Source organism: Raphanus sativus, chromosome 3, assembly GCF_000801105.2.
Source record: "Raphanus sativus cultivar WK10039 chromosome 3, ASM80110v3, whole genome shotgun sequence".
NCBI classification, from domain to species: Eukaryota; Viridiplantae; Streptophyta; class Magnoliopsida; order Brassicales; family Brassicaceae; genus Raphanus; species Raphanus sativus.
The window spans coordinates 13190646-13214401 of NC_079513.1; the positions used below are offsets into that span (position 1 = coordinate 13190646).

At 30.0% G+C, this 23756-nt stretch overlaps 3 protein-coding genes across 3 annotated transcripts; all 3 read left to right on the plus strand.

The window, feature by feature from the left end:
- The first annotated feature begins 6121 nt into the window (after nucleotides 1-6121).
- Nucleotides 6122-7608, plus strand: LOC108846834 (uncharacterized). The gene is made up of 7 exons (XM_018620033.2): nucleotides 6122-6367; nucleotides 6451-6553; nucleotides 6643-6711; nucleotides 6837-6915; nucleotides 7020-7102; nucleotides 7182-7243; nucleotides 7323-7608. The coding sequence occupies exons 1-7, from the start codon at nucleotides 6207-6209 to the stop codon at nucleotides 7435-7437; spliced, it is 672 nt and encodes a 223-aa protein (XP_018475535.1). The 5' UTR covers nucleotides 6122-6206; the 3' UTR covers nucleotides 7438-7608.
- A 375-nt stretch (nucleotides 7609-7983) lies between these two features.
- LOC108846825 (60S ribosomal protein L38) lies at nucleotides 7984-8839 on the plus strand. Its single transcript, XM_018620028.2, has 3 exons — nucleotides 7984-8100; nucleotides 8410-8593; nucleotides 8701-8839. The coding sequence occupies exons 1-3, from the start codon at nucleotides 8098-8100 to the stop codon at nucleotides 8721-8723; spliced, it is 210 nt and encodes a 69-aa protein (XP_018475530.1). The 5' UTR covers nucleotides 7984-8097; the 3' UTR covers nucleotides 8724-8839.
- Nucleotides 8840-13833: 4994 nt separating this feature from the next.
- Nucleotides 13834-16155, plus strand: LOC108844275 (hydroxyacylglutathione hydrolase 1, mitochondrial). Its single transcript, XM_018617497.2, has 8 exons — nucleotides 13834-14096; nucleotides 14218-14403; nucleotides 14495-14698; nucleotides 14999-15122; nucleotides 15267-15367; nucleotides 15496-15570; nucleotides 15672-15770; nucleotides 15849-16155. Exons 1-8 carry the CDS (start codon nucleotides 14037-14039, stop codon nucleotides 15993-15995), a joined length of 996 nt encoding a protein of 331 aa, XP_018472999.1. The 5' UTR covers nucleotides 13834-14036; the 3' UTR covers nucleotides 15996-16155.
- The last annotated feature ends 7601 nt before the right edge of the window (nucleotides 16156-23756 follow it).

Consider the following 23756-nt stretch of genomic DNA (forward strand, 5'->3'; position numbering starts at 1 on the left):
AAATAGTGATATAATTATGAAAAGATGTTTATGATCCGAGGCTCAATGGACTCTTATAAAAAAAACTGCAAACATGATGCAACCATCCCTCATGCGAGAGAGACATTGAAAAAACAAATTTAGTTTTCAGATCTCTTAAACTAATTGAGCATAGTTTTGAGTATATTAATGATAAAGGAAAAAATATTTCTCTGATGATTTTGTGGCATTTTTAAAGCATCATATTTATAAATTTTTCTCTAAATTTGTTTTTTCTAAAATATGTCAACATTTTTGACTTGGGGGGGGGGGGGAGGGGGAGAGGGAGAGTGGGAGAGAAATTAGATATTGAAGAACAAATTTGGTTTTATATATTTGGTTTGAGTGAATTTAAAAATTAATGAATGTAGTTTATGTATATGTTCACAATAAAAAAATATTATTTAACGATTTTGTGTTATTTTATTGAGAGAGAGAGAGAGAGAGAGAGAGAGAGAGAGATTAGATTTTTTATTACTTAAAGAGTTGGGTCAAGTGTGCTTCTAATAATGGGCTGATATCGACTTGGTCTGAGCTGATTCGGGATTTTGGGTATACCCAAGGTTTACAGTTTAGTGTTTAGGATTTATCCAATGGTTTATGGTATATCCAAGAATTTAGAGTTTAGTGTTAGATTTTTACCCAAGGGTTTAAGCTTTGTCCAAGGTTTAGGGTATAGTGTTTAGTGTTTATGATTTACTCTTTTGTGACGGTTTTAAAATTGTTAAAAAAAATTCATCTTGTGGCACCTACTAATATTTTTCATTTATTTTAAAAACTCATCACAAATTATTATTATTTTATTTATTATCTTTAAAAAAGTTGTACATTATTTGGCAAACTATGATTAGTTGGTAATTCACCCAAGAAATATTCATGATAAAATATTAAACTAGAAAACATTCATATATAAATCAAAATTGTGGTAGTTAAAAGATAATCGGTAAATTAAAAGAATGTTTATATTTTTATATTTTAAAAAAAAGGTTTACGATGAGGGGGGAGAGAGAGAGAGATTTAGTGTTTTGGGTATACTCAAGGATTTACAGTTTAGTGTTTCGGATTTACCCAAGAGTTTAGGGTATATGCAAGAATTTAGGGTTTAGTGTTTGGATTTTTACCCAAGGGTTTAAGCTTTGTCCAAGGGTTTAGGGTATAGTTTAATGTTTATGATTTACTCTTTTGTAACGGTTTTAAAATTGTTAAAAAAAATTCATCTTTAGGCAGATACTAATATTTTTCATTTATTTTAAAAACTTAACACAAATTATTATTATTTTATTTATTATCTTTAAAAAAGCTGTACATTAATTGACAAACTATGATTAGTTGGTAATTCACCCAAGAAAAATTCATAATAAAATATTAAACTAGGAAACATTCCCATATAAATCAAATTTGTGGTAGTTAAAAGATAATCGGTGAATTAAAAGAATATTTACATTTTATTTTTTTTTCAAAAAAAAAGGTTTACGATGAGGGAGAGAGAGAGAGAGAGAGAGAGAGAGAGAGATTTAGTGTTTTGAGTATACCCAAGGATTTACAGTTTAGTGTTTAAGATTTATCAAAGGGTTTAGGGTATATCCAAGAATTTAGAATTTAGTGTTTGGATTTTTACCCAAGGGTTTAAGCTTTGTCCAAGGGTTTAGGGTATAGTGTTTAGTGTTTATGATTTATCTTTTGTGACGGTTTAAATTTTTTTTAAAAAATTCATCTTTTAGCAGCTACTAATATTTTCATTTATTTTAAAAACTCAACACAAATTATTATTATTTTATTTATTATCTTAAAAAAAGTTGTACATTAATTGGAAAAATATGATTAGTTCGTAATTCACCCAAAAAAATTCATGATAAAATATTAAACTAGAAAACATTCCCATATAGATCAAAATTATGGTAGTAGGAGATAATCAGTGAATTAAAAGAATTACATTTTTATATTTTTCAAAAAAAAAAAGGTTTACGATGAGGGGAAGAGAAAGAAGGAGAGAGAGAGAGAGGAGAGAGAGAGAGAGAGAGAGAGAGAGAGAGAGAGAGAGAGAGAGAGAGAGAGATATTTTGTGTATTGGATATACCCAAGGGTTTACAGTTTAGTGCTTATGATTTATCCAAGGGTTTAGGGTATATCCAAGAATTTAGAGTTTAGTTTTTGGATTTTTACCCAATGGTTTAAGCTTTGTCCAAGGGTTTAGGGTATAGTGTTTAGTGTTTATGATTTACTCTTTTATGACGGTTTTAAAATTGTTAAAAAAAATTCATCTTTTGGGAGCTACTAATATTTTTCATTTATTTTAAAAAACTTAACACAAATTATTATTATTTTATTTATTATCTTTAAAAAAAGTTGTACATTAATTGGCAAACTATGAATAATTGGTAATTCATCCAAGATACGTGTATCAAAGATTACCTAGATTACAGATAATCGGTGAATTAAAAGAATGTTTACATTTTTATATTTTTCAAAAAAAGGTTTACGATGAGAGTGAGAGAGATTTAGTGTTTTGGGTATACCCAAAGATTTACAGTTTAGTGTTTAGGATTTACCCAATGGTTTAGGGTATATCCAAGAATTTAGGGTTTAGTGTTTGGATTTTTACCCAAGGGTTAAAAGATAATCAGTGAATTAAAAGAATGTTTACATTTTTATATTTTTCAAAAAAAAAAGGTTTACGATGAGGGGGAGAGAGAGAGAGATTTAGTGTTTTGGATATATCCAAAAATTTATAGTTTAGTGTTTAGGATTTACCCAAGGGTTTAGGGTATATCCAAGAATTTAGGGTTTAGTGTTTGGATTTTTATCCAAGGGTTTAAGATTTGTCCAAGGGTTTAGGGTATAGTGTTTATGATTTACTCTTTTGTGACACTTTTAAAATTGTTAAAAAAATCATTTTTTTGGTAGCTGCTAATATTTTTCATTTATTTTAAAACTTAACACAAATTATTATTATTTTTTATTATCTTTAAAAAAGTTGTACATTAGGCAAACTATGATTAGTTATTAATTCACCCAAGAAAAATTCATGATAAAATATTAAACTAGGAAACATTCCCATATAAATCAAAATTGTGGTAGTTAAAATATAATCGGTGAATTAAAAGAATGTTTACATTTTTATACTTTTCAAAAAAAAGGTTTACGATGAGGGGGAGAGAGAGAGAGAGAGAGAGAGAGAGAGAGAGAGAGAGAGAGAGAGAGAGAGAGAGAGAGAGAGAGAGAGAGAGAGAGAGAGAGAGAGAGAGAGAGAGAGAGAGAGAGAGAGAGAGAGATAACTACAATCCACTTATGCACTTATAATAATAATGTAACATGTAGTATATGAATTAGACATAATGATACATAGAGATTGAGAAAGAATTATAATCTACTTATATATTTATACTAATAGCTAGACGGGTAATATATGAATCATATGAATGCCCGCACACACGATATGATCGTAATTACCTTTTTATCTTTTTGAAAAAATTAAAAGATTTATGATGAGAGAGAGAGAGGGAGAGAGACTTATATGTGGAGAAACCTAAATTAGTAAAATACGAAGATACAACGAGAGTAAAATATAATTACGATCTACTTATGTACTAATAATAATAGTTATACATGCAATATATAAATCATTTCTATGCCCGCACATGCGTGATTTATTTATTTCATATTTCAAAGTATATGATAATAATTTAAACATCAAAGTAGATTGAATTAAGTAATGTTTAAAAGACTTATAGTTTTGAACCACAAAGACTGAATGAAGAACAAATTTAGTTTTAATAATACATTAAACATATGAATTGTATTTGAATAATACATATTTTTATGAATAATACATAAAACATATGAAGAACAAATTTAGTTTTAATAATACATAAAACATTTGATTAGATATTAATAATGTTTCTGCCTAAGCCAGTGTTCTCTCATGGTCAGTTCTACGTTGCACTTTCAAGAGTTAAATCGAGATCTGAATTAAAAATTCTAATAACTGGTAAAGAAAGGAAGCCGGAGACAAAAACATTGAATGTTGTCTACAAACAAGTTTTTCAAAATATTCCGTAGACAGGATACTTAATTGTTATTTATTTTTTTCCTGTGTCTGATGCTTTATCCCAAAGACGGTTATCTTATGATATAAAATCCGTTACTTCTAAAACTTTGTACTATTCAATCCATAATTTGAATCTGTACAATGCCCGCACAGGGTGCGGGCCGGCCAGCTAGTATTAAGTATCTGCAGATGACAGAGTAATATTAGAAGAAACTGCGACCTTATAACTCTAAGCAGCAAAGGAAAGTGGCGTCACATTGTTAGTAATGATGGGTTAGGATGTTCATGCCACCTAGGGCGACCACCACAAAGGCCCTTCTCAGTACTTCCTTTATTTGATGAAACATCAAACCCAGAGGAAGCCGTTCCCATGTGTTTGTTGTTTGTTATTCTGTTGTTGGTAACTCAACTTAATTGCATTTTAAAAAAAAACTTAATTGCATTTAAGAAAAAAAAATAGTCAACTTAATTTCTTCTCCTAATTGCCAACTGATTCACAAAGTTACTTCGAGATTCATCAAACCTTAGATCCATGCATGAAAGCACTAGCTAAACAAAATCGCCCAGAGTTGTAATCCTATAAGACAAATATGTTGGCTGACTGCTAAAGTTGTTAGCGGCCATAAAACAACAGCTTAAAACAAATAAAAAATGAGAAACAAATTATAATAAGAATTTGGAGCTTTTTTGGACACCAGTTCTACTTAGATTCTTATTCAGGTTTATTAATTGAAATATTTTATATATAAGGCATATATCACGGATATTTTTCAAAGAATAAGGATCTTCAATCTGTGTGTTTTAGTGATAAACTATATAGTATTTACTAATATGTTTTAATGATTTTAAGCACATATAATCTCATCACGTAAATTAATACTTATATTAGCTTCTTATTAAAAATCAAATCACTTACAGTAAAATTTACACACTTACATAAAATAATTTAGGAAAAAATCATATAAAACACCGCATATTAAAAATGTGAGGAATATAAAAATCAACATGAAATTATTATATTTTAATGAAACCTTTAATATAGTAAAATAAGTATATGATTAGCAAATAGATGCAACACCCTCTAATACTACAATAAATCGACACACTAGATTTTATGATATAAAAAGATAAAATATTTGTATCAACATGAAATTTCCGCCAAAACAGGAAAATTGTGTTTTTTCATTAGAATAAAAAATATGTTTTCCCGCTAAAACTGGAAATCACGTTTTTCCTTCCATAATCGGAAATCGCATTTTCCCGCCTAAAACCAAAACCAGAAAATCGTAATTTCCATCAAAAATGAAAATATCTTTTTTTCTAGAAAAAAACAAAACTACTTTTAGATATATTTATTTGAATAATATAATCAGTTTATTATTAATAAATATAATTTTAAAAAAAAATCTAATGTTTCATAGTGCTCTGTAAATTTTTAAAAAGTCTATTTATCTTATTGGTATATTTAAACTAAAATAAACATTAAGAAAAATTAAATAATTATATTTTCAAATTTTATTATAGTTATACAAGTTTGTAATATCTAAAATGAATTTTAAAATAGATAAACAATTATGAATCTTAATGATAATTTTAGTTAAAGTAAATAAAAAGTTTAAATAAATTTGTATTATTATTTTATTTAATCGCCTGTCCCTAGGATGAATTTATCCTAGTATATATATATAATAAATAAAATTTTGTAGTTAAAGACCAATGTTTCATTCGGTTTGTCAAAGACCGGCCATGATACTAGTGCACGTTAAGTGAAATATATTGATGTGTTAATGGTCTATGATACTAGTGCACGATGATTTTGTACCTTTTAAAAACTTTTTTCTAATCAAGCAGACATTTGTGGTTGTCTTTCCAATCATGAAAAATTGACTATTTGACAAACAAAGCAAAATATCAAGCTGTGTTTAGACGTACAAAGACAGCTTTTAAATATATTTTATTATCGCTAACTAATGAATAAAGAAAATGAGAACCAAAGAAACTCTACACTATTATACATTTCTATTTAATTTTGCGCCTCACATATATTACTCTTTTTTTTTTGCTTATTATTCGGAGCTAGGGTTTTATTTGTATCTTAAAATCTCTGAATTCTTTAGAAATCTCTTGGTTGGTGTGTTTAATGGCGAATCATTCATGGTCAAGCGGTGACTGGAATTTCCGAAATGCGTACTTCAGCAACTCCATGACGTCGCCGGAAAGCTCAGAGATGAGACACCACTTGGGATCTACCATGTATTGGAGCTCCGAAGAACAAGCAATTCTCGAACATGGTCTTGTTAGGTTAGTGACTTCTCTCGATCAATATTAGGTTTCCCACTTTCATGATTTGTTGTTGTGATGATTATTATTATTTTTTCGCAAAGATATTCGGCGGAACCAAGTATTTCACGTTACGCGAAAATAGCGTTAGAGCTTCAGAACAACAAGACCATTAGAGACATAGCTATGCGTTGCAGATGGATGCATGTAAAAGTCTTCTTATACCTTTTACAAGTTATATTGTTTTGTTTCTCTGTTTCTTATTCGTTTCCTTCGGGTTCTTGTTTATGTCGCAGACGAAAGAAAATAACAAGAGAAGAAAAGAAGACCACACGGTGTCGGGAAGAGCCAGGGTTGACAATCAGGTTTTTCAACATACGATTTAACTCTGTTCGGTTTTTATCTGCTGGTATTTTTGTTGTTATCTAAAATATTCGTGTTTAATCTGCATATGTTGATGTAATCTATGTTTCATGTTTGATAACTTCAGGAGGTTATTGATATGGTGGTGGCTAGAAACTCAGCTGCACATCTGTTTGCATCATCACATCTTCTTAGAGAAGTAGATGGTAAGTATATTATATTTGATCCAATGATTATCTAAAAAAAAAAGATTTTATCTTAAAGAAATAGATATGGAAATATCAATAAAGATTCGTTTAATGATATGCAGGGATCACAAGTGAGCTTCTTAAACAGAATGAACAACTCCTCAGTCGGATTTCAGCAAATCTCACAAATCTCACATCCTTGAAGGTGAAGTATTGATCTCTTACCAACTTAAACTGAGGGAAAAAAAGTTATTTTACTTCATTTTTTTTTTCTTCTTTTACAGTTAACTGAAAACTTGACACTCTTCAACGAGAGCAGGAAAAACATCAGGAAACTTCTCATAAAGTACGTAAAATCTCAGTTCTGCAAAATGTCTTGTCTATGTTGTTGTATTCGGTGTAAAGTGTTCTATTTTATCTTGCAGTTTGAGTGAAAATGCCCCGGAGCAGATGAAGCATATGCCACCATGGCCGGAGAAACTGAGAGATGATCAAGATCAGCTACTTGATTCAATCCTTCCTCCCTCACATCTACAATGAACTACTCTTTTTATTTTTCTTTCTTTGCAATTCAATTCCTTAGGACATTCTTTTGTTTTGTTTTCAATTGGACTTTTTCAGTTATTAGGTTTTCTCCCAGTAGAAGCCCTAGCTTAGAGCAGTCTTTGTAACTAGTTGAAGTGTATCAATCAAATAACATTTGATGCAAAAGCTTTTCCTCTGTTAAATGCCAAGATTAGTTGAGCCAAGAGCACCGATATTCCAAATATAAAAAGTGGTGGATCAAAACATATACAATGCATCATATATTCATATACATCAATCAAATAACATTTAATACACTCACACCATGCTAAGTAATGATCCAAAAGGATTTTTTTTTGTGGTTAATCATGTTTCTCTCCCAAACTGAACTAGATTATTGTATGTATACAATTAGACTTTGGGTATGTAAAATGTAAAACCGAAAATAAAGAGACGAAATACCATAAAATTGGGTAAAAGTTGGTTATGTGAGAAACTAAAGCCCAATATGAAAATTGTTTTATAGATGGGCTAGAGGGCAAATCTGGTATTATGATATATAGGAGTCTTAGGGTTTTTAGAAGCGACTCCTTATATTTTGCGGACGGTGTTTTAAACCTTTTGGTTCTTGCTCTCTACGTGGACGGCGGCTAGGTTCAAACAACAGATCCGACAATGGTACGTCGTATCTCTGTCTGTTTCGGAAGGCGTCTAGTTTTCTCTTCAGTCTTAGTGTAGCATCGTTGTTCCCGTAGCTTAAAATGTCCGATTATTGTTCCATTTTAGCTTAATTGGCTCCTGTTGCTTTTGATTAGGATCTAGCAAAACCTCTAGGTTACAAAGAGCTTGATCTTCTAACTGTTGTTTTGATGTATTCGCCTTGTTTCGTATTGTTCATCAGCATTCTGCGGACTAGCTTGAGAACTCAGTTTTGTTTTCTGAATTTTGTATTGAGAAACATTTATTTGATATTTTGATGTGGTGCAGCCTAAGCAAATCCACGAGATCAAGGACTTTCTTCTGACAGCTAGAAGGAAGGATGCTCGGTCTGTGAAGATCAAGAGAAGCAAAGACATTGTCAAGTTCAAGGTCAGATGCTCAAAGTACCTCTACACGCTCTGCGTCTTTGACCAAGAGAAAGCCGACAAGCTTAAGCAGTCTCTTCCTCCAGGTTTGTTTTTGAAATCGTTACAACTCAGCTCTTGCCTTGTTTTGGTACAATTCTCTGTATGGCTGGCATGTTGACACGGTATTTTGTTGTTGTAAAATATATTTCAGGTTTGAGTGTGCAAGACCTTTGAAGATGATGAATCCATATGAGAATATGTTTTTGTTTACTTCAGCTATGTTCAAACTTTTTCGAGTATGACTATGTTTTCTAAATTTTTCTCTCTATTGATTCTGTTTTTTTCTATTACGTATCGATTCAATGCCTCTACGGTTAATTACAATCCTTAGATGTGGGTGTCCTTGATCTCAACATCTCTCTGAACTTACCATCGTGTTCATTTTCTTTGGGTAATAGTCAGAAAATAATATCATTACTCAGAAATAATTACACTGGACAAGTCTGAACTTCATGTTTAGCTTAAGTTCTCTTTTCAACTTCTTGTATCTTTTTTTTTGTCACAACAACTTCTTGTATCTGTATACCAAATTAAACGAGTACCGATTCAAAACAAAACCAGCAAATGATTGAATATTGACCAAAGGGAAACTTTGTTTTGTTTCATTTTTCAGTCCGAAAGGAAATGTTTGTTCCTACCTTCCAAAAGGATAATCTAATCTACCAAAATAGTAAAAACAACAACAGATTTTTTATTTATTTTTTGAACACCACAAAACAACAACAGATTAAATGGGATGCGAAACCTTATAGTATAACATACTAACTATGTGAAATCTAATCTATTAATTTAGAGTCCTATTTAAATCTACTGTGGCATCTTTTTCTTTGAACCTATTGGACATGTTGTGACTGACTTAATATGAACCTAGATACATATGTTATTATCCTTTTTTTACTATTTAATATTGTTACATAAGGAACGCGTATTCACGTAACATAGTCTATGGCACTTATGATTTATAATTATCAATGATATCTAACTTAATAATATATTTCCAAAAATACATTTAAACATAGACGTAAAAGCACATATACTTAAAAAACTCCACTTATATATACTAATATTATAATAAATAAATTATCATATATTATATATATGACTTTACATAAAATACATACTAGACAATCGTATACCATAATAATTTTATAATAAGTTTTGTAATGGGCAGTTTTTATAGATTTAGTCATTTATAACATAGTCCAACACGTTTAAGTAATTTTCTAATACCATTAGATTTTTAATTTTCAGTAATTTACCATTACATAATAAATTATAATTTTAAAAAGATTTGAATGCAGATACTGTGTTTATTGTTACACAGAATATTATTTGTACCACGATTTTAGTAAATAGTTAAAACTACTAATTAAAACTGTGTATATCTTCTTAACTAATTTATTTAAAATCTATACTTTTAAAATGAAATAATTTTACAATTTTATTTTTAAAAGTTGTTAGATCTATCTAAAATAAATAAATAAATAATTATATCCTATTCATTTAGAGTTTTTTTTTTAATTTACCTTGGTGCTTTTGGTTCTATTGAATATTGTGACTTAACCAAACAAAAAAACAATTAAACCCAAACCAAATTCAGACTAATAACTAACCGAACGGTTGTTATATATCTTGAACTGAAAATTTAAATTTATTATCGAATCGGAATCAAACCAAAATAATACAATGTGGAAGTAAATTGAAAATCAGACGCACATATTTGAATAGATTAGCAAACAAAAAAAAATATAAATAAATTTATCAACAAAATTTAATTCCGCGCTTTTTAAAGCGCGCGGGTTGTATCCTAGTTTTAATTACGACTAGAGTTTGGTAGCACATTCATGCGGAAATTTTTTATTTTATAAATATATATATTTTTACTATTATCATATAACTTTTAAATATATAATTTATATTTAGTGTTATATATCATGGAGAGAGACTGGCAATTTCTCATGTTATAGAATTTTATTGTTTATTCGTATTCGTCATTATTAATATTTAATGATTTGTATTTTTTGTCTACTTATTTGTTTTATACATTACATATTTTTATTGACTATTGTTGTTTATATTTTTTGAGTTTGATACATAAATGATAATCTGAAATAATCAAATATATAATCTCCTTTAATATAACTTTCATTTTTTTTTTACAATTTTCATACAATTTATTTTAAAATTTATTTAGTTATAAATTAGATGGATATTTGTTTATGATAGTCTATGTTTCCATGTTATGCTTAAAAAATAATACTTTCACATCTATCACTTTGTTATTTTGAGTGATATTGTAAGTAAAACATTGTTATGTTTAAATAATATAGCTATATTATTTTAGTAAATTATATACATAGTAGTATCTATCATATTATTTTAGTAAATTTTATCAATATATGATATTTTCTCTATATAATGGTATTTTTCTGATTCTTTATTATTAAATTAAATTTCAAATGTTACTTTTTATTTTTTACAGGATGATTTGTTTTTGTGTTACATTTTTTAAAAATATATTTTACCATCTATGATTTTATAATTATAAAATTTGGTAATAGTATCAGTTTTATTTTTAGTATTTTTAAAATTGTATATTAATAGAAATTAAGAAAATTACACAATAAGTTTTTTTAGTTAGGAAGATTATATGACTTTTGAATTTTTGTTACTAAATTAATCAGTATTTTTATAAGTATTTGAATTTTTGGTAACATTTTAATATTTTTATCAACAGATTTTGTTAAAATGAAAATTAATTTTAAGTAAAATTAATATTTTTATTAATATTTTAGTTATTAAAACTTCAATTTTTATTAACAGTTTTTGTAAAATAACACATGAACTAAAGGTTAGTTATAAATTATTATATATTGTATATAACAATTTATAGATAGTATATTTTCTGAGTTTTAAAATAAATAAAATGATTATATATAGTTGTAAATACAAAGTGTAATTAATAATTTTAGTTTTTGTACAAAATATTACATTTTGATGAATCTTAAACCTGTTTTTAACGTTGAATGATAATTTATTTAAATAAAGTCATTTTTTAAAAAAAATATTTAATCAACCATTTAATATAATTTTCTCATATTTAATTTATACATAAATTTTATTTTAATATAATATAGGCTATAATGATAAAATTTATAAAATAGAATATTATTTATAATAAGATTACATTACTATTTTTACATTATTTTATAGAAAATATTAAAACGTTTTGTTAACATTTATTTTCAGTTTGAGTTTTTTAATATTTCTTTTAAAATTGTTTACGTAGTCAATAAAAATTTAGAAAAATTACACAATTATATTTTGCTAGGAAGATTATATGATTTTTGAATTTTTGTTACTAGTATTCTATAAAAATATCTTTGATTTTTGGTCAAATTTATAATATTTTTATCAACAGATTTTGTTAAAACAAAAAAAAAATTTAAATTTATACGTAAATTAAATTGTTATTAATATTTTAATTAATTATAAAAAGTTCAAAATTTTCTAGTAACAAATTTGTAAAATAATACATGAAATAAATATCAGTTATCTAGTATTAAATATTATATATTAATATTGATAGATCATATATATTGTGAGTTTCAAAAGAATTGAAATGATAATATATACTATAAATAACAATTTATTTAAATGAAACTGTTTCTTAATAAATTATGTTAATCTACAATTTAATATCTCATATTTAATTTATACAGCACATTTATTTTAATATAATATAGACTATAATAAAAAATTAAAAATAGCATAGAATTTTCATTTTTTTTTTTTTCAGGTTAAAACTTTAATTATATTTATAATAAGACTACATTACTAACTACATGAATTATTCTATAAAATATCAAAACTTTGGTTGGATTTATTTTCAGTTTCAGTTCTTAATATTTATTTTAAAACTGTGTAATTAATCAACTGAAATTTAGAAAATTACACAATTATTTTTTAGTTAGGAAAATTATATGATTTTAAATTTTAGTTACTAAATTAATTCAGTATTTTATAAAAATATATTAGATTTTTGGTAAAATTTTAGTATTTTTATCAACATATTTTGTTAAAAATGAAAAAAAAATTATAAATAAAAATTGATTTGTCATTAATATTTTAATTAATTATTAAAATTACAAAATTTTCTAGTAACAAGTTTTGTAAATAATACACGTACTAAAATTTAGTTATATACTATTATATATTGTATATAAATATTTACAGATAATATATTTTGTGTGTTTCAATATCAATAAAATGATAATAAAATACAGATATGATTAAAAAAATTAAAATAGCATAGAACTTTTTTTCATGATAAATTTTAATTATTATTTTATAATAAGATTACATTACTAATGACAAAAAATTAAAATAATAAGATTACATTACTAACTACATGCATTTTATAAAATATATTAAAACTTTGGTAGTATTTTGTTAAATTTTTCTCAGCAGATTTTGTTATGGATAAAAACAAATTCAAATTTCTAATTATAATTGATTTATTATTAATATTTTTTCTTGATTATTAAAGATTTAAAATAAATAATCAAATATATCTTATACTATGACTTGTCGACAGTACATAAAAATATAGGATTTCTAAACTAATAGACTACAATTATAAAATTTATAGAATAGCATATAGTTTTTTCTTTGTTTATGATATTATTTAATTATTATTAATTTAGAATAAATTTACATTACTAATTATAAAAATATAATGAATTATTGTGTAAAAATATTAAAACTTTTTTGGATTCTGTTAGATTTTTGTTTTCACAGATTTTATTATAATTAAAAATAAAGTTCAGATTTCTCATTAAAATGATTTATTATTAATATTTTTATTGATTATTAAGATATAATGTAAATAATCAAATATATTACATTAATTTTTAATTATTTTATAAAAATATAAAAACTTTTGATAGTATTTTTTTATTTTTTTCAACATATTTTGTTATGACTAAAAATAAAATTCAAATTTCCAACTTTAATTGATTTATTATCATCATATTTATTGATTATTAAGATCTAATGAAAAATAATCAAATATTAGATATTAAATATTAATAAAACTATGATTATAAATATATGATTATAAATTAACAGATTAGATATTAAATATTAATAAAACTATTTCACCAGTAACCTTAGTGAAAAATGTGGAAAAAGAAAATAAATGAATTACGATAAGACGGAACAATTCATTAAAAGGAAGGAAATGGTAGGTGAGCTATATAAGTTTGACTTAAAAGCGATGAACTAAAAAAAAAAAATTTAGAAAAAGCTGTCTCTTGTTCAGACGTCTCTTCTCTCTAAGTCGCAGACTCGTCTTCTTCACAGCTCCTGCGGTACTCTTCTTTCTACGCGCAAAATCTACAAGGAAGGCTTCGAAGGGTAATAACCGATTCATCTCTCTCTCTCTCTCTCGTTTCTATCTGAGGTAGAGAGAGATAGAGGATACCAATGATCTCCAAAGCTTCTCCATCTTCCACCAATTCGTCGATTCCTTCTTCTTCTTCTAGGGTTTATCTCTCTCCTCACTGTTATCTTTGATAATTCCGATCCACATAACAACATACCTAAGATCTCAGTTAGCGATTGAATTATGTTTTGAAACAAATGTGTTGTGTAATTAATGAAACAGATAGGAGGTGAGCTCTGTGTGTGGCCTCCTGGTTTTAGACATCTCTGCCTCAGGAAAAGCTTATTATACGGAGTTATGTGGTTATTCTCCATGCCCCTCAAAACGCTGCGTGGAGCTCGAAAAACTCTTAAAGTCACTCACTTTTGCAGCATCTCCAACACGCCCTCTTCCTTAAATATCGAACTGGTATAGTCTCTTATGCTTTCTTTTTCATCCTCAAGGTTCGGGTTGAAGCAACTCTCTACTTGTTCTTTCTAATTCGTTGGTGATGTTTCAGGTACCATGTAATAAGGACAACTATGCTTATCTTTTGCACGACGAAGACACCGGCACGGTTGGAGTCGTTGATCCTTCCGAGGCCAAACCTGTTATAGAGGCATTGAGCAGGAAAAATTGGAATTTGACTTACATATTGAATACTCATCATCATGACGACCACATAGGGGGGAATGCTGAGCTGAAAGCAAGGTATGGCGCAAAGGTGAGGAGGGGATACTATCTAAAATTTATGTACTTTGTTTTATTATGGTTTCGTTATGCTCTCTGCGCAAGTATCATCACTTTTTCTATTGGACTATCTCGTTCCTCTGATTGAAACATAGAGCTCTACAATGTAATGGTTTGGTTTCTAAGATGTTGTAAGGTGTTAGTCTAACCATAAATAATGGCTTTCTGGCCTTAAATGCTCTCACGTGACTTTGACTTCTAGTTTCCTAGTCAGCTGTATTCTAGCTATTTTCTTTGTTGATTTGGTGATATATGTGGCTTATGTTTCCGTCAGGTGATTGGCTCAGCTGTGGATAAGGATGGGATTCCTGGAATTGACATACTTCTCAAGGATAGTGACAAGTGGATGTTTGCTGGCCATGAGGTTCAAGTAATTGACACTCCTGGCCACACACAAGGTTTGTAGCTGCCCATTTACCTCCACAGTCACATATTACACTGTGTAACTGCTCATCCTTCTTCAAGTTTAGAAAAAAACTAGTAACTTCTTCAATACTCATGTTTTACCCTCATGAGTCATAACTGTTCTTATTCTCAAGCAGGCCATATTAGCTTCTACTTTCCCGGGTCAGCCACAATATTCACAGGAGACCTGATACATAGCTTATCCTGTGGTACCCTCTCGGAAGGTACCCCCGAACAGGTAACATTTACTCAAATAACCATTGGAGTACCTCTAATAACCTAACTTCTTCGTTTCTCACTGAAGCAAATTTACTGTGCTCTGTTCTCTTTTAACGATATTATCCCCTTTTTTTTTGTCTGTCTCAGATGCTTTCATCACTCCAAAAGATCGTGTCTTTACCAGATGATACAAATATATACTGCGGTCGTGAAAACACAGCAGTAAGTTTTCACACATAAATACTGAACTCTTTGACCAAAAAAAATAAAAAACACTCCACTCTTATCTCGCATCAATCAACTCTCAAGTTTACATGTTACAGGGCAATATCAAGTTTGCACTATCTATAGAACCAAAGAATGAAACTCTTAACTCGTATGCAACTCGAGTTGCCCATCTTCGCAGCCAGGGACTCCCATCGGTAAACTATCTTCTCTTCCCCTCTCTCTATCTGTTAGCCTCTCTCTCTGGATTTCATTTCTGGGTTTGTTGTCTGTAGATTCCAACGACTGTTAAGGTCGAGAAAGCGTGTAACCCGTTTCTCAGAACATTTAGCAAAGAAATCCGCAGATCTTTAAGTATTCCAGACTCAGCAAATGAAGCCGAAGCATTGCGTTGTATACACAGAGCCAGAGATCGTTTCTAAAGAAGCTTTGGGGGTTATCTTCCTTATTGTATATACTTGGAAGTCATCATCATCTGCAAAGATCCATATATTATATGGTTTGTGTTTCTTTTCCAGTAATCAATTAAATTTGATGTATTCAAAACAAAAAAAAAAGTTATATAAAATTTAGTTGGGCTCAGTTGCTAAATTATGAATTTTCAAGTGCGATACATCCAATAGTTGTTTTCGCCCGCGCACAAGCACAGTTTTACACATACTAAACATCATTATTAGTTCAAATGCTATCATGATAAGTTAATGTTTATCTTGTTAGTGACATCATCCTATAGTTTGATAAACAGTGATGGCTTGTGCTTTCAGTTCTGATCCTTGTGGCAGTAGCAGCGTTGCATTAACTTGTGGTATGATTTGTTAGTAGTAATCTATATTTTAGAGTTATGTTTTTTGTAACTCTAGAATATAGATTACTGCTAAACATAACTCTAAAATATAGATTACTGCTAACAAACTGTCTCTTATCTTTATTTATCTCCTAGAGTTATGTTTTTTATTCCGTCATTGCTAACTATGTAATCTATATTCTCCTGAACACTGTCTTTTAAGTTAACAAGTACGAAACAGTCAAGGCAAGTTACATCATAAATAGTTTAACAGATATGCCAAAACTTATATGCACAGCTCCCAATATGTCAGCACATGTTTTTGTCCATTGCAATTGGCAGTATTATCTGCCCCTAATTTTAGCACGAATATGTAGGGTTATCCGTACGGTGTTCAAAAGAAATGTAGGATTATCCGTGTGATGGTAAACATTCAACACTTTTTATCTTTTAACATTTCATATTACTTTTTATTTATTTTTGTCCCATCATTCAACAACGTATTCAGCACTTTATTTTATTAATTAATAATAACTTTTATTTCCAAATTAAATAAATAAAAAGAATTTAAAATTATAAATTTCCGTATAAAATAAAATTATTTAATTTATAATGAAATTATTTATTTTAAATAATTAGGAAAGATATAAAAATATCAAAAATATTTAGACAATCGTCGGTATTCCTATTTTTTGTAGTCAAAATGATTGTATTTAACTCCATTTAATTCACATATGTTTAAAAAAAAATTCAATTCATCTTGCAATGAATTCAATAGTTGAATGAGAAATTCAAAGTACTTCACTGTACATTGTCCTATCTTTTTTATAATTTAGACATCAAGAGTAGTTCAACCACCATTTTAAAAGCAAAGATCATGATAAAAAGGAGTGAGTAACAATGAAATGATCAAATCAAATGCAACTTTGTAATAAGAGGTTTAATGTCTCAACCTCAATTTTAAAAGCAAGAATCATAGTGAAAATCTTTGAGTAACAAGGAAATGATTAAATCAAATACAATTTTCAGCTATAAATTTAATGTTTGGGGAATATATTCACAGGGAGATACACCAGCATCACCACATTCATACAATCATTTTCTTGCAAGACGCATGAACCTAGCAAACAATATGTAAACACTTTTATTAAGTACCAGAAATGCACATCAACTGAAAAATAGAACTATGAAAAAAATATAATAAAACTAACAAAAATATTATTCCAAAATCCAATAGAAAGCATTATAAACACTGTTAAGAATCAAATAATAAAAGATAAAGAGCAACAATACCTAATAATGAAAACTTAGGCACGATTGTAGTTTATACATAATGGTTACTAAAAGTTTGTTCCGAACTTGAGAACAATTAAAACTACGTTTAAAATGATTAATAAGAGGATTTTGATTAGTATAGGTTTAGTTCCATCATGAAAAAAAAGATATGCTTAGTTGACCATACATAGGTGAACAAAGTTGTTTTTTTATATTTGAGAAATCAGTAGCAGTCCAAAATCAAATTATAACACAGATCCAAAACAGGATTCTAATTAATACATTAGATAATACTTGAACGGGATATATTTGTATAGCCGATTTATAAATGATGTTATATGTACTTATAATGAAATGTCAACGAATTATAAATGATGTTATATGTACCTATAATGAAATGTCAACAAGTCAAATGACATATGATTGTACATGCAATTAAGACAAATTTTATATGTATTTCATCTCAAAGTTTCTTTATAAGTTACATTTTAGCATTTTTGATATAGCAATTTCACAGAAAAATCTCGCCTTAGAACTTGAAAAAGGTTCACCCAATCTTTCCTGAATTTTTTTTTTGCTTATCTTCTTTTTGTTATCATGATTCACCGTACCAGCTTATCATAGGGGCGGTCACTGCAACGGCTTTGGGCCCATTTCAATTTTTTTTTTGTTTTCTTTAGTAACATACATAAATTAGTTATAATATTATCTATAAATTTAGAGTTATTAGACACATAGTTGTCCCACATCGGGTATTGGAAGGGATCCTTAGCAATATATAAGATAGGTGGGTCACTCCTCTTATCACCAATTGATTTTAAGTGTGAAGCCCATCTAGCTTAACATGGTATCAGAGCTCGATCCACGCAGTCCAACCCGATCCACATCGATCTGGCCCAAAGTTGGCCCATCGATTTTTGCCCGAGCATTCCGAGATTGACGCTCAGAGAGCCATCATCTCGAGGGAGCGTATTAGACACATAGTTGTCCCACATCGGGTATTGGAAGGGATCCTTAGCAATATATAAGATAGGTGGGTCACTCTTCTTATCACCAATTGGTTTTAAGTGTGAAGCCCATCTAGCTTAACAAGAGTGTTATAATAATTTAATTTTTCTTTTTTCAAAGTTTTATTTTTAAAATAATTGTAGTTTTATAAAAAAATTACGTCCAAGGGGCTCACAATGTATTGAGCTTGCCCTGATGATTGGGAGGATGTAAATCACAAACGTTACCGCATAAATCTACAATTTCTAACACATAATTTTTAGTATTTATTTATTTTTAAATAGTTAATGATTATATGTTTTATTACATCCAAAAGTCCCTAAAACAATACATATATGTCATTTAAATACATTGCTAATCAAACATTATGTCCAATGGTCCACTAATTTAAACATTTAGTAGCTTATCAATTCTCCTAGTCGAAAAGGAAAAGATCAGAAGAAATTATTGGAGAGAGAGTAATTAAATTTAGTTAAGTTAATGATGAGGAAAACAACATGTATGAATGAACACATTGCAGCAAGCTCCACCAAAGTCATTTAAGCTCCGTCGGATATTGAATTGGCCATTAGCTTCGGTTGCCGGGGTCACTGCTATAATCATTAAAAGTATAGCGATTGACACAATCATTGTTTTCCTTTCCAATGCCATTTTTTCTTAGATTTTTTTTTTGTTTTATTTATTTTTTTGAATTTCCTGGTTGGTGGTTGATTATGGGGTTAACTATTAGTGTATTTATATGTTTAGCCAAGTTTTTGAATATAGTAAATTACTAATTTAAGACAATTTGTATGGATTTTTCTTGTGGATGGTATTTGAGCGAAACTTGATTATTCTTAATACTAAACATGGTGAAATAGAATATTTGTTGACTAGGTCTTTGGTCTAGACAAAACGTGGGTATATATAAGATTTTTTTACATTCAAAGACACATTTCCACTTTTCAATTACATGCAAAGGCACATTGTGCTTGAGGCACACTTGTAGTGTTGTTGGTCACTTCTACCCTTCCTTTCATTTATCTATCAAATTAATTTTTAATAACTACATATTTAATATATATTTATTTTTAAAAAGTTACTACCGACAAATCTAAGGTTTCATCTCTCTTCTAGTTCAAATTCACTTTTCCCAGATATATTTCTTTCGACTTGATCTCTCAGCTCGCTCATTGTATCAAAAATCCGAGACCACCACCATGTTCCTCTCGACGAAACGAAGCTGTAGCTCCCAACCACGCCTCAAACAGAGCTCGGACGTATCTGTAATCGCGGTGAGAAGCTTCGCCGTCCGAATTGAATTTTTGACTCGATCTCTTAATTCGTTGATCGTATCAAAAATCTGAGACCATCACCGTGTTCCTCTCGACAAAACGAAGCCACAGCCACCGACCATGCATCAAACAAAGCCCATACGCACCCGTAATGGCCATGAGAAGCTTCACCATAATCATCATCATATCGCCTTCCTCGTCACCGGAACCACTGAAATTTCTGGTAACCTTGTCCACAAATTTCTGGTAACCTTAAAGTGACGAAGCTGTTTTCTCTTATGTTGTCTTGTCCATAGATGACTTCAAGAGATGTTGTAATCAAAGGGTAGAGACGAGAATGACAGTGTGCGACGAAACGAAACAGAGTCGCCCCTGTCACCGCCTTGGTTGTAGAGCCTCTCAATGCTGCGATTCAGATTCATTACTAGTGTAAGCTCATTCAGAAGAAAGTTTCAAGTTTTTTTTATATGGGTCTTTGTTTCTATTTCCCCTCAGAGGTTTTCTCTTCCTCATATAACTTTTGGCCGCAGAAGGTTCGAACTTTATCCAACTTAGGATTTGGTAGTATCTAGAAAGATTTGATCTTGATTCGGTTTTGTTTGCAGATGGGATATACCGGAATCTGAGAGTTCAGTATTGGCGTCAACATCTAAGAATTTAGAAGAGACAGATACAAAACTCATGTGAATCCTGACAAGTTGAGAGCTGTTGATGAAGGGCTTCAATATGGTATGTTCACCCATCCACAACTCGTCCGTCCACATCTCTCCCATCCATAACTCTCCCCTCCACAACCCACCCGTCAACAACTCGCCCGTCCACATCTCACCCATCCACAACTCTCTCGTGATTCACATCCACATCTCATCCATCCACAACTCTAACGTCTATGCCGTCATGTACTACCCATCTTTAATTAAACATCAACCGTTGGATTAACGACCATCTTTCACTTCTAAAAAATACATTTTCTAGGGAACTGCAGTCCAGTTCAGGTAACCTTTTACCTTTTATGTAAAGTAACAATGATGTTGTGTTCTTTGTCTTAAGATAGATTCAAAGTGTTGTGGGTTTCTCATGGTTTCAGGAGGGTAACACTACCTTGGTTAATGAGACTCATGGTCGCTGGACATGTTTGAAGTTAAACATTGTTTTTTTTCTCATTCTGACATGTCTGAAATATTAAATTTTTGGTCTGTTTAGCTTTGTTTTTCATCACCTAACCTTTGTTTTTTCTCAATAGACATGTACGTGACTGTTTTGGTTTGAATTTATTAATTTGTTCATCATTGATTGTGGACACATTAACATTTGTATCCAAACCTTTTAGTGTCACTGTTTTTTATCTATGTTGTTTGTCCACCACAGCAAAGCTTTCATTCTCTATCCACAAATTTAAGAGATCTCTTTTTTATTCATGGTCATGTTGGCTTCCACATCCACAATACAACCCAGATTTTTGTCAAAGAATAAAACAATAATTTTAACTACTTCGAAGCGATGTTAAAAAAGAAAAATTATTTTGAAACAAAGAAAAACAAAAAGTTTACGTGATATCGGAACTACAGTCAACTTGTCTTTCGTCTCAATAAGGGTATATCTGTCAACATTTTCTTTGGACCCACCACAAAGTGCCTTCCAAGTAGAATGTGTCTTTTTATGTAATAGAAACTCAAAATGTGTCCTATATGATAATCAACTCTATATATAACTTGGCTGAAAAGAAACTATTTGATACGAAGCAGGCAAAGACCTTCGAAGCCACACCACGGTCAATGAGTTGGGACAGTTCGGTCAGCAAAACCTCTAATTGCTTCTTCCACAAGCAATCCGTTTCTCAGATTGGTTTATATCTCTCTGATTCTTCATCAAGGAATCTGTCCAAATCCTGGTAACGGAACTTATTGGTAGTTGAATCGGGTTTTTCTATTCTTGTTCTGTCTAGTTGTTAGAAAGTCGTCTACAAATTGCTTACAATGAATCTCCATTTACAAATACAGTGAAAAATTGTGAACTTTATCATTTTCACAATTGTTCACTGTATTCAACGTCTTGTCAATCCGTTGGTTTAACTTAATTGCACAAAGAGCTGTGTCTCTATCGAACACTCTGTTTCTTCTTCCATTTAAGTAAATGAAAGCAAAGTTTTTTTTTTTTGTAAACCTAATGAAAGCAAAGTTCTGACCAGGAAAAAGGAAAACAAATGATTTTGTTTCGAAGACTGTCTCTACTCAGCCTAAGAGCTCACTAACTCTTTTATTCCGGTTGTTTTGTGTTTGATCCAAAAACGGTCAATTTGCTGGAAGTGTTTGTTGGAATCAGACAATGAATTTGTATGGAGGTTTATGAGAAATCATCATAAAAATGGGTTAAATGATTGTGGCTGAACCCGGTGAAAGATGCCTACGTACCCCAAAAGGGGATCAAGCCAATCGTAGTTCTACAACAAAGGGTTACAAGTGCTTAGAATAAATCATGTAATGTGATGTTTCTTTCTAGATGTAGAGATGAAATGGTTGAGAGGTCAAAAGAAGATCATTTCTAGAGAGGAGGTGCATCCTTATTTATAGAAGGATAAGGTCTAGGGTTTCCTATTGACCTCCCTTTTAATGGGCTGAGCCCATTATCTTATAGGCTTTGTTGGGGGTAAAACCCATGTCCAACATTTTGTTTTGGTTAACATTGAAACTCGAGCTTCTGAGTATTGCTTAGCATCGTTTTCTGCTTGAGAAAAAAGTCTGATTTCTTCCTTTATGAGATTTCGAAGACAGGTTCAGTGAAAAGAAAAGAAAAGAAAAAACTACCAACAATTCTGTTTCTCGTATGAGAGAAGACTGACAACTTCATAATGTCCCAAAAAGTGATCGGTCTCTTGTGTTTTGATGGTTTATTTATACAACAACTAGCCTCACAAACAACAAGTTACTACATTGTCAAAATCTATAAACTATCATGCGGTTTGAAAACTAGATGATATATATGTATATATCTCACAGAACCTCAACAGATATTCAGTCAAAAGAATGATGATTCCGTGTAGAAGACCTCCTAATGATGATGGGAACGCCTGTGGTTTACGAGGACGTTCCTCTCCATGGTTTGATCTTTTGCTGCCAGAAACATCTTCCTTATCACCATATCTATCTTCTATCCATCGTGACCTAGACCGAGACTCTACTCTGGAACGCTCCTCTCTGTCTTTGCTGAGTCTTCTGTGAGCCCCCCATGTGACTGTGATAAGACCCTTCTCTCTTGACATGGCTCCTCTGCTCTTTAAACTCTTCTTCCCGATAATATCCTTGCTCTTTATCGGACACACTTCCTTTTGCTTGTAGGTGGTGATGGGATCTACATCCAACAAGCAAGTTTATCATGTGCTAAAGACTTTAGTTATCTAGACACAATGAACAACACATCAATATATGCCACTTTTGGCACAAGAAACACGAATAATAAGACCGAAGAGAAATAGCATCAGAAGAAAACAAAGAGTAGTGGTGAAGACCTGCGTACGTGACATGTATCTTCCCAAGCTTCTTCAAATCTTCATGAGGGATTGGCCGCCTATAACAAAACAGAATGCACAGTTATATATGAGATTTTGAAAGAATCTAATAGTCAGAAGGTTCATGACACCTATCTTCTGCTGGTAATATAACAGACTAAAAGCAATGTTTTGAAAACCGGACCGGACACCGACTCGGTGAAACTACTGGTTGACTGGTTAGACCGGTTCAACTGGTCGAACCGGGTTTTTTATTTATATAAAAATATATATAATTATATATTTAAACTATATAAACTTTACTTCTACATATAATACTTTCTCTATTCTTTTTTAT